Genomic DNA, 13,642 nt, shown 5'->3' on the forward strand with positions numbered 1-13,642 from the left:
TCCACGGCATTGTACAAAAAATACAAAGCCGATTTGTCCTTCACTCGTGTCTTTTCCAATGCGGCAATCTGAGCCACAGATTGGTCTTCGTCCTCCTCGAGTTCTTGGAACCCCTTCTCCACTATGTCTCATAGACTTTGGGAACCCAACAGGGTCTTCATCTGTATACACCAATTATCATAATTGGTTTTCTTTGACAGTTGTGGTACGGTCATTCCATTAACAACCTTTGCCATTACTCTCTCTTTCTTCTTTCTTCAAACACACACAGGCGCACACTGTTTTCTTCTCACACTCGGCACTCAGAGCATAAAGCTCTGATACCAATTTGTAGAAAATAAGAGAGACGAGTAATACTAAAATTGTGGGTGAACGTAGCAACTCACTGTACTTTTTATTGAATAAGGGATGACCTTTAAATAGCCATTGTACAACGTACCGAATTAACAAAAAGATAATAAAATATCTTATCAAAACAAATCTTATCAAAAACTATCTTATCTAAACAAAACTTATCAAAAACTATCTTATCTAAACTGAAACAAATAACTCAAAAGATAAAACAAACTAAACAAATAATTCCGAATAACTAACTCGAATATCTCTAAAATTTAAGATTATCTAATAGAAAATCCTTAAGCAATTTGTTGATTCTGCCAACACCTCCTGAAAGCTTGCTAAGGAACTATTAAAAACTATATCATTAATTTTTTCTTTTCCAAATGCAGTCTAAGGTGCAGAAAAACATCAAACTCCACTTAGCAGATGTAGCAGAGTTGTAGATGATATCATCCAGAATCGAAGGAATGATGTGAGAACCAAAGAAAGGAGGAGGGAACTAATTCTCAGTAACCATATTCCAAATTCTTCTAGCACCGGAAGAGTCATTCTTATAAAGATTGCGTAGTGACTCTCTAGTGGATGAGAGGGACTCTAAGGTACTTCTCCTAAAATGATAATTTCATAAGGTTCATCATTTAAAGAAAAATACTACAAATCTTAGATAATATATTTTGTATTATTCTTAAATTTTGTAATTTTTATGAAAAATTTAGAAGAAATATCCAGATTCATAATGCAATTTAGAAATTAATAACATCTTCTCTTTTTTCTTATTTCCTTTATTTAGTCTTGATGAGGTGAAAACCTCTTTTGTTTGATTCTTGGCAATTCTCTAATTTCTCACAAATTCCTAGTCTCCCAATGAATGTTCTTAGAGAAAAATATCTTTTCTTATCTTAGTTCACGTTTTAGCCAGAGCTTGCACAGAAACGGTGTTAAGGCAAGATAAAATAAAATCACCTATACTAAGCATAGCCTTGTTAATCTCAACATGCGTGACATGTCTTTGGATATTAGCCAAATCCCCTCCTTTTATGTCACTACAACATAAAGAACTTTTAGCAACATTTGAAAAATGTTACCTAATTGTGTATAAATGTTTTTAATTTATTTTTGTAACATATTATCAAATATTGTATACAGACCATGTTGTTAAAAACTTTTAATAATATTTTTTACACAATTAGACAATATTTTTTAAATGTTATCAAAGTGATATTTTTGTAATATTTTAATGATGTTTCTAAGTTCTTGTTAACTTTATAAAATGATTATTAGTTTTAATTTAGATATTGATTTCAATTGTTATATTTTTATTCCTCCTAAACTCCTAGAGTGCTTTAAGAGAATGTTAAAGACATTCTTAATTAGTTACTACTAATTATATATCAAATATCAAAATTCATTTATCTTAAGTATAACTATATAATTATATATACTCTTTATAAGTCATTCATTTATTCGATATAGGACTTTAATTATGGGTAACAATTAGAGATGAAAGAAATATAATTTTTTTACTCAATGTGACACTTTGATTTTAGAAGCAATTAGAAAAAATAATGTTGAGATAAAAAAAAAATGTTACTTATCTATGGAAACATTTTTCAAAAAAATGTTACAAAATAACTTATGTGACATTTTTTTTACTTGATATGTGACTTTGATTTTGAAAATAATTAGAAAGAATAATATTGAAATAAAAAATGTTACTCTATCTATAGTAACATTTTCTCAAAAAATTATTATAAAATAACCTATTTATTCAATATATAGTAATATTTTAACAAATATAAGAAAGAAAATGTTACTAAAGAATTAAAATGTACTAGTGTTAGGTCAAAAGACATCTCAAACCCTTCAAGCTTTAAGTTTTAATTATAATAAACATAGATGTTTTCTGAGAGAAAAATTTTTCAGATCTAGCATTAAGATGAATAAATATACGACAATTAGTTATCTTGACATTAAGTCTCATAGACGAAGCTCTTCATCTGTAAGACAAATGCTTTGTATTTAGTCATTTATGATGTTTGATAATACAGTCATCTTTGTCTACATGATTCTATAACAAATCAAATGGAAAAAGCTTCTTTGATACTCACAATTCACTAAAGGAACAAAAGTCATGCTTTGTAGAAAAAAGGATTAGCATGTCCCTTGAAGCACAAAAAACTTTAGAAAAATCTACTTCAACTGACACATGTGTGGTTCCTCTCTTTTGGTACCTAAAAGGTGATACATAACTTTATCGATCAGATAAGAAGTGACAATTTGGTAAAATGTATTTATTACAAACATTTAATACACCAACGAATACTTCTCTCTTTATTGAATGAAGATGAAGTTAGATGAAGCAAACTTGTGAAAAATGCTTAAGGATTTGCAATGATCATCTTCATAAAGCACCTATACAAAGAAGTTTGAAGATTCAGAAAAAAAAGAATATACAAACTTACACAGACATCATTGTACATTGAATTCATTCTTTTTGTAAAATGTCTTTTACTTAATTGGTTGTATCACGTCTTAATAGTAAAACGAAAAAACTTTGTTATCTTACCCAACTTTAAGTTTGTATTATTGCTTTGAGCTTAGAAAGATTTGTCTGTAAAATAATACTTGGTTGTTTGAAGCATGGAAAAACTTTGTGTTAAAAGAATAATTGGTTGTTTGAAGCCTAAAGAGACCTTTTTTAAAGAATACTTGGTTGTTTGAAGCCTAGAAAGATTGTGTGTTAAAAGAATACTTGGTTGTTTGAAGCCTATAAAGACTTTGTATAGAAAAAAATATTTGGGTAGTTACTTGAAGAGACAAGTCAAAAAATACTTAGGTTGAACCAGAAGTGACTTGTGAAAGAATACTTATATCATTGTAAAAGATATTTGAACTTGATCGAGTTGATCAAAAATTGAACGTAATCTTAGTGGTTGAAATAAACCAATATAAAACACTGAGTGTTCTTCTTATCTCACTCTTTATGTGCTCTCTTAAGGTCTTGTTACTTCTTCATTATTTTGAGAAGTATTGAATTTTTTATTGACGTTATTCACCTCCTCCCTTTTTATTGTCTTTTTTTTCTCCCTAATCTCTACCTTCTCTTTTAGGCCTAGGCAAAAATTCCCAGCCGATTTGAAACTGACCAGACCGACAGTCAGATTGGGTGAAGCGGATTGATTCTCAGGTATTTCAGATTTTTTCGAAAGCAACTTTCGGGTTCAAATGGGTTTGAACGGTCGGATTCGGTGTTGGAATTTTCTCATCCGATGTACCCGAATCTGACCGTTTATCTTCTTTGTCTTCACTGTTTATCTTCTCCGTCTTTACCGTTTTTACTTCGTCTTTTTTCTTCTTCTTCTTCACTGCGTCTTCTTTCTTCTTCTTTCTTCTTCTTCTTCACTCCGTCTTCTTTCTTCTGCTTCTTTCTTCTTCTTCTTCACTCCGTAAATATCATCTTCTCTTCAACCTTTCCCTGCCATGGCCACCGCCGTTGAGAAGCTTTTTGTTCCCTGCTCTGGTTGACGAAGGTGGTGATGCGGAGATCTAAAACTCCGCGATTTCCCCCAAATGAAGTAGTGACGGAGACCGGCGAAGGGTGGCGATGAATGGCGGCACGAGACGCTAGAGGAAGCTTCTCAAACTGATTAACCTATCCGATGAACCCGTAACCCACATGGATTGAACCCGCCAAAACCCAAGTTTTTCGTCGGTCGGAGATGGCCCCTAATTTTTCTTATTCGATTTCGGACGATTTTAAGAATTTTGGTCCGAAACCGACCGATGATCAGGCCTATTCTCTTTTATTTTAAGTTACTTTATTGCCCTCCACTTATCCTTCCCCCTGACCCTCTAAATAAACAATCTTTATATGGTGTTATTCACCACCTCTCCTACCTTTACATAATTTTGTCTTTTGTAGACCCACTTGATCTTTTTCTTCCAACTCTTGAAAGTTTTGTGCTACAATACAGCTACCTCCACACTTCCCCTAAGATTAATACCAATATCAACCAACGTTATAGCTTCCTTTTTTTGTTTTTTAACCAAGACTGCTTCACATTCTCAAAATATGGATGCCTTTTGGAAAATGTCATCATCCTGAACTATTTCCTTTTCCCTTTGCTTTTCTCTACAACTTTATGTGTTGGTTTCTTGTCATCTTTTGCTATTTCCCCCAACCATGAACTCAAAATTCTCAAATAGCTTGGTGCGAGCCTTATCTGCCTCAATAGAACACCTTTCTTGGGCTTTCTTATTTTTACTTATCTGTTCTCCAATTTTCTCTTCTCCCCTTCCCCCACATAGTCACATATAAAAAAATATTAGAATATTTTTACTTAGTATTATATAATTTATATTTCATCATTTTAATTTTTTCTTTTTTCTTCCTTCTTACTTTTCAAAATTTTAAAATATTATACTACCTTTGTTCCTATATATAAGACCTAACTACCCAATTTACCAAGATTAAAAAAGTAGATAATTTAATTGATAACAATAAATTTGTTTTATATATATATATATATATATATATATATATATATATATATATATACTCTAAAACTAGTACTTTTCTTTTATAATTAATACTTATAAAGAGTTTATAATTAATAAATCGACCCATTTAACTAATCGAGTCCAATTCTGTTATATATCATTTGTTTGGGTAAAAAAATTCCACCGAATCCGACTTATTTACACGTGATATTTCCAAATAATTTATAAGTACATCTATAATAAGAGTTGTTTATAAACAACTCCTAACCACTTTAAATGAGTTCTATTATGTCACGTCACTCATAAGCAACTCATATTATATTTTTACAATTTTTGTTCTAATGGAAATTGCTTATAAACACTCTTACTTTTTTATAACTCATACTACACTTTTTGACACCTCACATTACACTTTTTTCAAATTCTTTGTCCATATTTCACCTTGGAACAAATCAACCAATCATACATCTCCATTTCAATTTTCAGATTGCTAAACACTGTTGCTTGGAAGCAACAGAGCTAAAAAATTTAGAACTTAACTTGCCACGTAAGATGACTCCAATGAGAATTTCTTATAAGTACTATTGCTTATTTTTAAGATACACAACAAGTACCTCCCATTAGAGGTGCTCTAACACTCCTCAGTCGTGCTTAGTAAAGTAAAGCCTCTACTAACATAAATCACGTTCCATTAATCATAAATCGCCTCATTAAAATTTTATATAGAGATGGCTCTGTGAAATCGAAGTCTACGCTATTAAATTCTCAAACATAACTAGGTGGCACAAACCAGTTCACACGAAAAAGAAAGCATGTAACGGGACATGCGCTAGGCAACTATGACTTAAATTTATGCGGTGAATACATTAGCTGAGATGACCAACTAAATAACCTTATATTTTTTTGTTTTTGTTTTTCTAAACATAAAAACCGGAATCCGAAAAGAACCGGTTGAAATCATTGAACCGAGGTTGTCATGGATCACGAGTTGCAGTTACTAAGAACTGACACATTCTTTTCCATGTCCCATTTCCAAGTCCACCTTCTCTATGTTACCCTTGTGCGGGTCCACCTTGTTGTTCTCTTCAGTTTCTCTCCTCGTCCTGTATTTGCAGTGGAGAACGAGTTGGAGTATGCCTAATGGAGTTCCAATAACACTTGGTCCCTATCACAAATGGAGAATTAATTAGCACAACATTGCTCTAGTGAACCACATTTTTCTAAGATTTGTGAAATTTAGCATATGATTGAGGATTAATCAAAGATTAGTTATGGTACAAACCGCAACGAATATATCCCGAATGAGGAGTCCATAAGTTAGCCACAGTGAACTGGCCAAGAATGAGCACAAAGATAAAGGTAGTGGCATGAATTCCACACTCTTGGTTTGTATCACTTTCTTCTGCAATATGGTCAAAATTAAATCATGTAAATGACAAAAATAAAACACCAGTGAAGAAACATGTGGAGGGTTTTTTTTTTTTTTTTTTCAAGGCTACTAAAATGTTTTTCGGATCTCTTTCACTTTAATTTCTACAAGTGTCGTTTTAGAATGGATTGGTTCTTCTATCATGTTCTTTTTTGAGTTAAATGTGGTTCACCTAAAATTTGTTTGCATATCAACAAGTTAATTAAGTTTGTATTATGTTTAAGTGTGGAAAAGTTGATGGTGATAAAATTGAATTAATCAAGTTAATGTGACATACACAAGAAACCAATTTATTCCAAGTGAAACCACAAAAATATGACAGTGGAAAAGTGTTTTTTTTTTTTTTTTTTTTTTTAACTTGGATTATTTGATGGAACTACTCTGTTCCCCTGTTTTGGTTTTGCGTTTGTAAGTGAAAGGAATATATTATTAAAAGGAAAAGATGCGTGGAAGACGAAGATGGCTCACCATTGCAACCAAAGGAGATGAATACATTGCTATTGAGACCCCCAAGCCTACACCCCCTACGAGAAGCTTTCGGTGACGATGATCGTGGAAGGCAAAAGATGATAATATAGCAATGACACAGAACACTATAAGAACTGGTATTGCTGTCATGGCCACCTTCACCTGCAAAATTTCATGTCTTTCAGAAACCATATAGTTATGAGAAACATGCTTGGTGTTTTTTTTTTATTTGTTCTTACATGTGATACAAAACACATAAATATTGTTCCTCCACAAAATCAAACATGTGTTTCCCTTCACCTAATTTCCAATTCTCTTGTATTTTGATGGTACAAGATTTTTGGTTTAGAGTGAGGTGACAGAAATACAATAATATGAAATCTTCCATGCACGTATTTGGGTTCTGAAATCTTTTGATTTTAATTTAAAACATGGTGAAAAATTTATAGTAAGATTTTTATGCATGAGGAGAAGAAGATGGTGTTAAAAGAGGGTGTTAGACTATGTATACAACTTACCTTTCCTTTGGGTGAAGAAAACCAGAAATAAATGAGAACATAAGATAGTTCAAAAAGAATGCCAGCTCCATTAACTGTGACCAGAGGGAAATTTTCCCACTTGTTGCTTACAACTGGCAATCCATACCAAGTGAAAAGGAGACAGTTCATGAGTGCTACGATGTAAGGAATGCATGAAAACTCCTCTGTGCTTTTCTTCCTTATGACCCTTTTGAAGGTAACCCTGCAAATAGTAAATCATGGGAAAAAGGCCAATGCTTCATGATCACTAAAAAGGAGAAGATGAAAGCAACTATGGAGTGGTGGAATATTGTAACATACGTTGGTGCAGCATAAAGAGACACTGCAGCAACATTCCCTGCAAGAAACATTCAAAAGGGTCAGTTTTTTCTTCAAGACTCACTAATGCTCAATAATGCTAAGAAGCCAAGGAATGAATGAATCAACAAATGAGTACCAAGAACAGCTATAGTCATACGGAGAGACTCTGCCATGTTTAGTTTTTTTTTTCCTTTTTTTCTTTTTTCTTTTCACTCTTAAGAAATGAGATGGAGTTATGTGTTCCACTGAAGAGACCCTTGAGGGTGCTCTTTATATAAGGCTTTGAGGTACTATTCAACGCCAAGTGGCAGTTAAAATATTACGGTAAAATAAGAATATGAAAACAGAATATGGAGAAAAAATGAAAAACAAAAAGAGAAAGAGAGAGAGCAAGTGCTGTCTGCGTCTATAATAAACTTGTGGATGCAAAATTTTGTAAATTCATAAGCTTTTCTCTCAACTTGCTCAATACTAGGTCTAATATAAATTCCCTTTTGTTTTCTTAAGAGCTAATATTACGGTATAGTAAGGAAGCACATATTTTTGGTATTAACTCATATGGCAGTGGTAGATGGCACTTAGATTTGCACCATCCGTTTTTGACAATTTTTCTGCGTGTCATTTAAAATTTGAAGTCATCTAGAATATGTTGGCTATGTTCCTTATTTGTTTTTATGGACATGATTTGATAAGTGCCTTCTGCTTTTCTGCTAGTAAAGCATTAATAATACCAATAATGTGTTAAAAAAACATTACTTAATGAAGTGCTATGCTCTAGATGACGTGGCTTCCATTTTCTAGAGAGATATGGGAATTTATTTGACATGCCACAGATTAAGCTCTTTGTGGATTACTGCTTCAGAATTTACTTTGTTTAGAAAATAAACAATTTTTTTCATTTTCCTCTCTGAAATATTAGGAAAGTAGTTTTTTTTTTTTTTTTTTCATTTTCCATGTCAATGGGGTGTGGCATCCTATTATGTTACCATTATTATGTGTATGAGATGCACCCAAGTGTAGCTATTAGCTAAACCAAGCCAATGGGAACGTCCAATAGAAAAGGAAATAAAAATCAGATTGTATAATAACATAATAATGAAGATTTTATTATTCTCATTCACGCATCACCAAGAATTCTTTGAACCTCACAAGGAACAATTTCTAGTATATGGAATATAAAACTCATCTGACCGAAAGGATTTGAATGATTCGCAGTTAACCAACTCAGTTGCTGAACACTATTCCAGTTCACTGCTCAGAAAAGTGGGGTTATCTTGGATGGTGATGGTGATGCCTCAAGATTATGAAAGAAAAAAATATTGTAACCACAAATTAAGGTGGAGATCATTCTGGTTCAACATATACCCTCTTAATATTCAACGCAAGCCAGTTAGAAGAAAATAATATTAAGGATATGTGTGATCCTAGATCCCTTTTTTGTTAGTCTTATCAATGTACCCTCTCATTTGCTATGTCTTAACAGACTGGAAATTAAATAGACCACAGCAAAGGGTTTCTGATGCTTCGTGCGTGTTTGGTTCTGCATTTGTGATGATGCTGTTATAGGCAAGAAGAATATTATTCTAATGACTTAGATAGCCCATGTCGTAGCTGGCACCACAGTCCACACAAAATATCATCACCAATTGGTTGTTTCTGCTGCAGATAGCTACAGTGTTAAATTTACAACACTTTTTTTTTTTATTGGATTAGGTTTTTACTCCTCAAGTTTTTATCAATTTGATTTTTAAGTTTGTATTAAATATTTTTTCAGTTTTTAATTTTTCATTAATTTTATGTCAAATAAATTAGTTTTTGGAATTAAATTTCTTTTATTAAGTGATGTTGTATGTTAATAAGTCATGACTAACATGTTTAATCATATAACATGTTTAGTTTTTTTATTAAGTAAATAATAGACAATATTAAAACAACTTACTCTTAAAATAATATAAAAATAATTTATTCTTAAGATGATAAATAAATAAATAAAAATTATACATATTATATAATTTGATATTCATTAAAAAGTTATGTACATATTAAAAGTTAAGTTAGTCTTCACTTATTAACTACATCATCTTTTAACAAATAAGACTTAATTTTAGTAGTTTAAAGTTTTTTTTAAAGAAAATTAAAAATCAAATTCTTAAAAACTTGAAAAAAAATATTAGTTAAATTTTTTATTTTCTTACAGCGTTGAAAAAGAATTTTTAATCCAAAATTTGGTATAAACACCTAAACCCTTTATTGCTAAGTACACACTATGGTTCAACTTTTGTTTAGAATGATAGCACAGTAACACACGGTGCTACTTTTATGCTGTACAGAGCAGGTGGGGCCCATTACTAGGGGAATTAATGGATGGATAAATCTTAACTACCTAGCATAGGCATTAATTTTACATTGTTTCCATAATCAAAACAAATTTTGTCTAGAAGATTAGGTTAAGCTTAAAAGTTATAATTTTAATTAATTTATACTTAAATCATCTCTCCTCATTTTTTTTATCTTCTATTCCTCACCCTGATTAAAAACTAATTTATTCCGTTAGTGTGTAAACATTTGATATTATTATTTAATTAAAATGTTTATAATGTTTAAATAATTCCATTTTTACTTAAAACATAATATAGTTTAATTGGGTATTTGATACAATGACTTTTTTTTATTATCAAATCCTAAGCCATAATATCTCTCTCTAAAGTAAATAAATAAGTGATTTCAATCGTAACACGCTGTGTAATTTAATTATAAATATATGATATGACATATTTTGAAAAGAAAATGATATTTAAGGGAAACTATTAATGTGATTGAATTTGGCATTTGATACAATATGGAGTTTTTGATCTACACCATTGATTGTGTATTAATCTGGAGCATGGGGAATGCATCACTTAATTATGCATATTCGTTGAGCTCCATCGATCGGCAACAGCACACACAGTTTTTTCCCCCACAAAGTGTGATATCTATTGAGAACATAGAATATGTTCCAAACCCAAATAAATGAAACATTGTTAACGCGTATTGTTTGTGTTATTTGTGAAGCACAAAATCCACAGTGACGTTGATATGTACTAGCATGCTTATTTGTCACATGGCTATACAAGGAAAATAATACAAACTGAGATTTTTATGCAAAGAATCACTAGAAATAATGGATGAAAATTCACCAGAAAATAACAACTTCTATATGAATTCATATAAAGATCTTATGACATAGTTGATTTGTCTCGATCAAGAAGGAAGCCAAAGTCTGGAGGCTATTCCTATCTTATCATTTGTTTAATAAATCATTCTCCTTTTGATATATTATATATGGCTAACTTTTTTTCCTCAAGATTCACCTAATTAAATTTTAGTTTAACATGTGATAGGGATCAAAAAGAGATAAAAGATGAAACTCTAGTTGCTAGAGGAATAAAATAGCTTCATTTTAACAGGGTGATAGGAAAATATTATTTTTTTATTCATAAACTATCGAGTAAAAAATAATGATATGTTGAAAATCTTTAATCAAATATAATTATTAAAATTTTATTTTAATAGTTAGTTAAAGTCTAATAATACTCAATTTGATTCAAGTCTTTATTTGTTTATTAGAAAATTTTCGTTTCTAAAGTTAATTGAGTAATATCTATTAAAATAAAATTTTAATAATTACAAAAAAGTGTAATATTTAAAAAAATAAAAATTCACGTACATCATGCAAACCCAAGATGGCCAACGGTAAAATATCTGTGTCCTTTCTTCCATTATTTGTAATGTTATGTTTACGTCTTTTTAATTTCCTATACTTGTGAATTTACCAATCAAGTTCCTTCCAATTCCTTTTTAGTCCACAAGTGCCAACCTTTTGCCAACTTCTAGTAATTTCTCTCTATACAAACAGGGTGTGCACCTAAAATATCAAAATCTTATTTTGGGCCCATGGTGAAGTTGACTTTACATAGAAACCCCAAATTTTTTTTAATAATACTATTAAGATGAATCATAAGCCACTAGCTTAACTAACAAATAATTAATTATACACACACACATGATTTGGAGGCATATCAAAACTATAGTTCATACATACTGATACAGTGACATGCATCGCCATGTCCACGCAGCAGCACTCACAACTGTGCTACAGCCACGTAGATGGCAATATGATATCCACAATAATAATAATAATATATATTATACGATTATTATTATTATTACTATTATTATTATTATTATTATAATTATTATAATTATCAAATACACATGGCGTGCATCTATCATTCATCACTTTGCTCTTTTTCTTTTATACTTCAGAGTTTTGGTTAAATTTCAGAGCAAATCAAGCATATCCTCGTGATTTAATTAATAAAATGCATAGTGATACGTTTATCCAACTTTTTAGCTCCTACTCCTACTTTCTGGATGTTGTTGTCTTGTGGCTCGTTCATTCGGTGACCATCCTTACGTGCACTTTTCTTTAATTTGGACTTTTACTTGCTTTGGGTTATGATAAAATATTATATAAAATCACATATAAAAAAGTCTCATTATAAATATATATATATATATATATATATATATATATATATATATATATATATATATATATATATATACTAGAACTTATCTTATTACATGAATTTTGTATAAAAATTTGCAAGAAACGTTGTTCCTATAAATTTTTCTGTAAAATTTTATCTTTAGGTAATACTTTTGTGGATAATATGTTTTTGCAAATTTTAAAATTTGCAAGAAATTTTCCTGCGAAAAAAATTCGCAAGAAAGTTTCCTGTGAAATTTCTTCCGAATTTTTTTACAAGAATTTCTAAAGGAAAATTTCTTACGAAAAAAAATCAAAGAAATTATTATTCAAAGGTAATTTGTGTATAATTTCTATTAATAATTCTTCAACTTTCAAATGTTTACAATGAATTCTGTTTTCTATTAATAATTTCTATGAGAAACAAACAAAATTTGAATGTTTTCTATTTTGCCTTATGAGTTTTTTGTTGTGTTCCTTGATGATTACTGAGCATGAATATATGTTTAATTTTGAGTTTTGATATGTTTTGATATGAATTAGAGTGCTCTGTGGAGATTATGTGAATATGATGAGACAATGTGAAAAATGAATATGAGATATGAAATATGATGATATGTGTCAATGAGACATGATATATGAGTAACTATGACAAGTGAAATGATGAGTCCACGAGTTTGTGAATGTGTGGGGTACGGTATGGAGTACATCGTTAGGGAAGACCCTCCAAGTGTGAAACATCTTGGAGGAGTCCTAGGATAGTGCGATTTGGAAGGCCCAGTTCTGCCTGTTTGTGTGCATGGGACGTATCTTACGCGGCTTCACTATCTCGACGAGACCCTAGCAGTACATCATAGTTGAGAGTGCACGGTTGAGCTGACATGTACTCCTAGACTACTCTAGGTATGTTGCTTTGGCAGCATACCACGTGATATTGTGATTATGAGACACGTGACTGGCGCCACATGCATGCATTTATGAGTCAAGTCAATGACATCATTGCATGATAAATGAGTGTGTATGTGATACCAATTGTGTATGTGTTGTCTATATGTTATTGGTGCTTATGACTTATATATTTATTGTGTGTATGCTGTCTAACTATTATTTTTACACCTGAAACTGAGTGAGATGTTTCTCACTCCCCTGTTTGCTCCATGTGTATTTTTATTGTGTTGCAGGTGATCATCAGCATGAGGATGTTGGTGATGAGGCTTAGACTTCAATTGGGAGTGCTCTGATAGGATGTGACATCGGGGCATATTTAGGACTAGTTTAGGACTTTAGTTTCTTTCTTGTTTGGAAAACCTTTAACTTTATTTCTTTTGTAATTTCCGCAAGTAAACTATGATTATGTATGTGAATGTGAATCCTTTACCTATTTGCTAATTGAGAAATTTTTTATTCAAATTTTATCTTACAATTATTGTGTATTATGTCGGGGTAGAGGTTGTCACATATCACATGTAATATATTTTCCTTCATTTATCTTGGAGAAGTGTCTAGACTTTTCATTATTTCTAGAATTTTCAT

At 31.1% G+C, this 13,642-nt stretch overlaps 1 protein-coding gene across 1 annotated transcript; it reads right to left on the bottom strand.

Annotated features, from left to right (window-relative positions):
- Positions 1-5,576: 5,576 nt before the first annotated feature.
- Positions 5,577-7,866, bottom strand: SWEET3 (Nodulin MtN3 family protein). The gene is made up of 6 exons (XM_020350624.3): positions 7,712-7,866; positions 7,576-7,612; positions 7,255-7,477; positions 6,737-6,898; positions 6,122-6,241; positions 5,577-6,004 (listed from the first exon to the last, which is right to left on the bottom strand). The coding sequence occupies exons 1-6, from the start codon at positions 7,746-7,748 to the stop codon at positions 5,837-5,839; spliced, it is 747 nt and encodes a 248-aa protein (XP_020206213.1). The 5' UTR covers positions 7,749-7,866; the 3' UTR covers positions 5,577-5,836.
- Between the last annotated feature and the right edge of the window lie 5,776 nt (positions 7,867-13,642).

Source organism: Cajanus cajan, chromosome 9 (assembly GCF_000230855.2).
Source record: "Cajanus cajan strain Asha chromosome 9, NIPB_CcT2T_4, whole genome shotgun sequence".
NCBI lineage: Eukaryota > Viridiplantae > Streptophyta > Magnoliopsida > Fabales > Fabaceae > Cajanus > Cajanus cajan.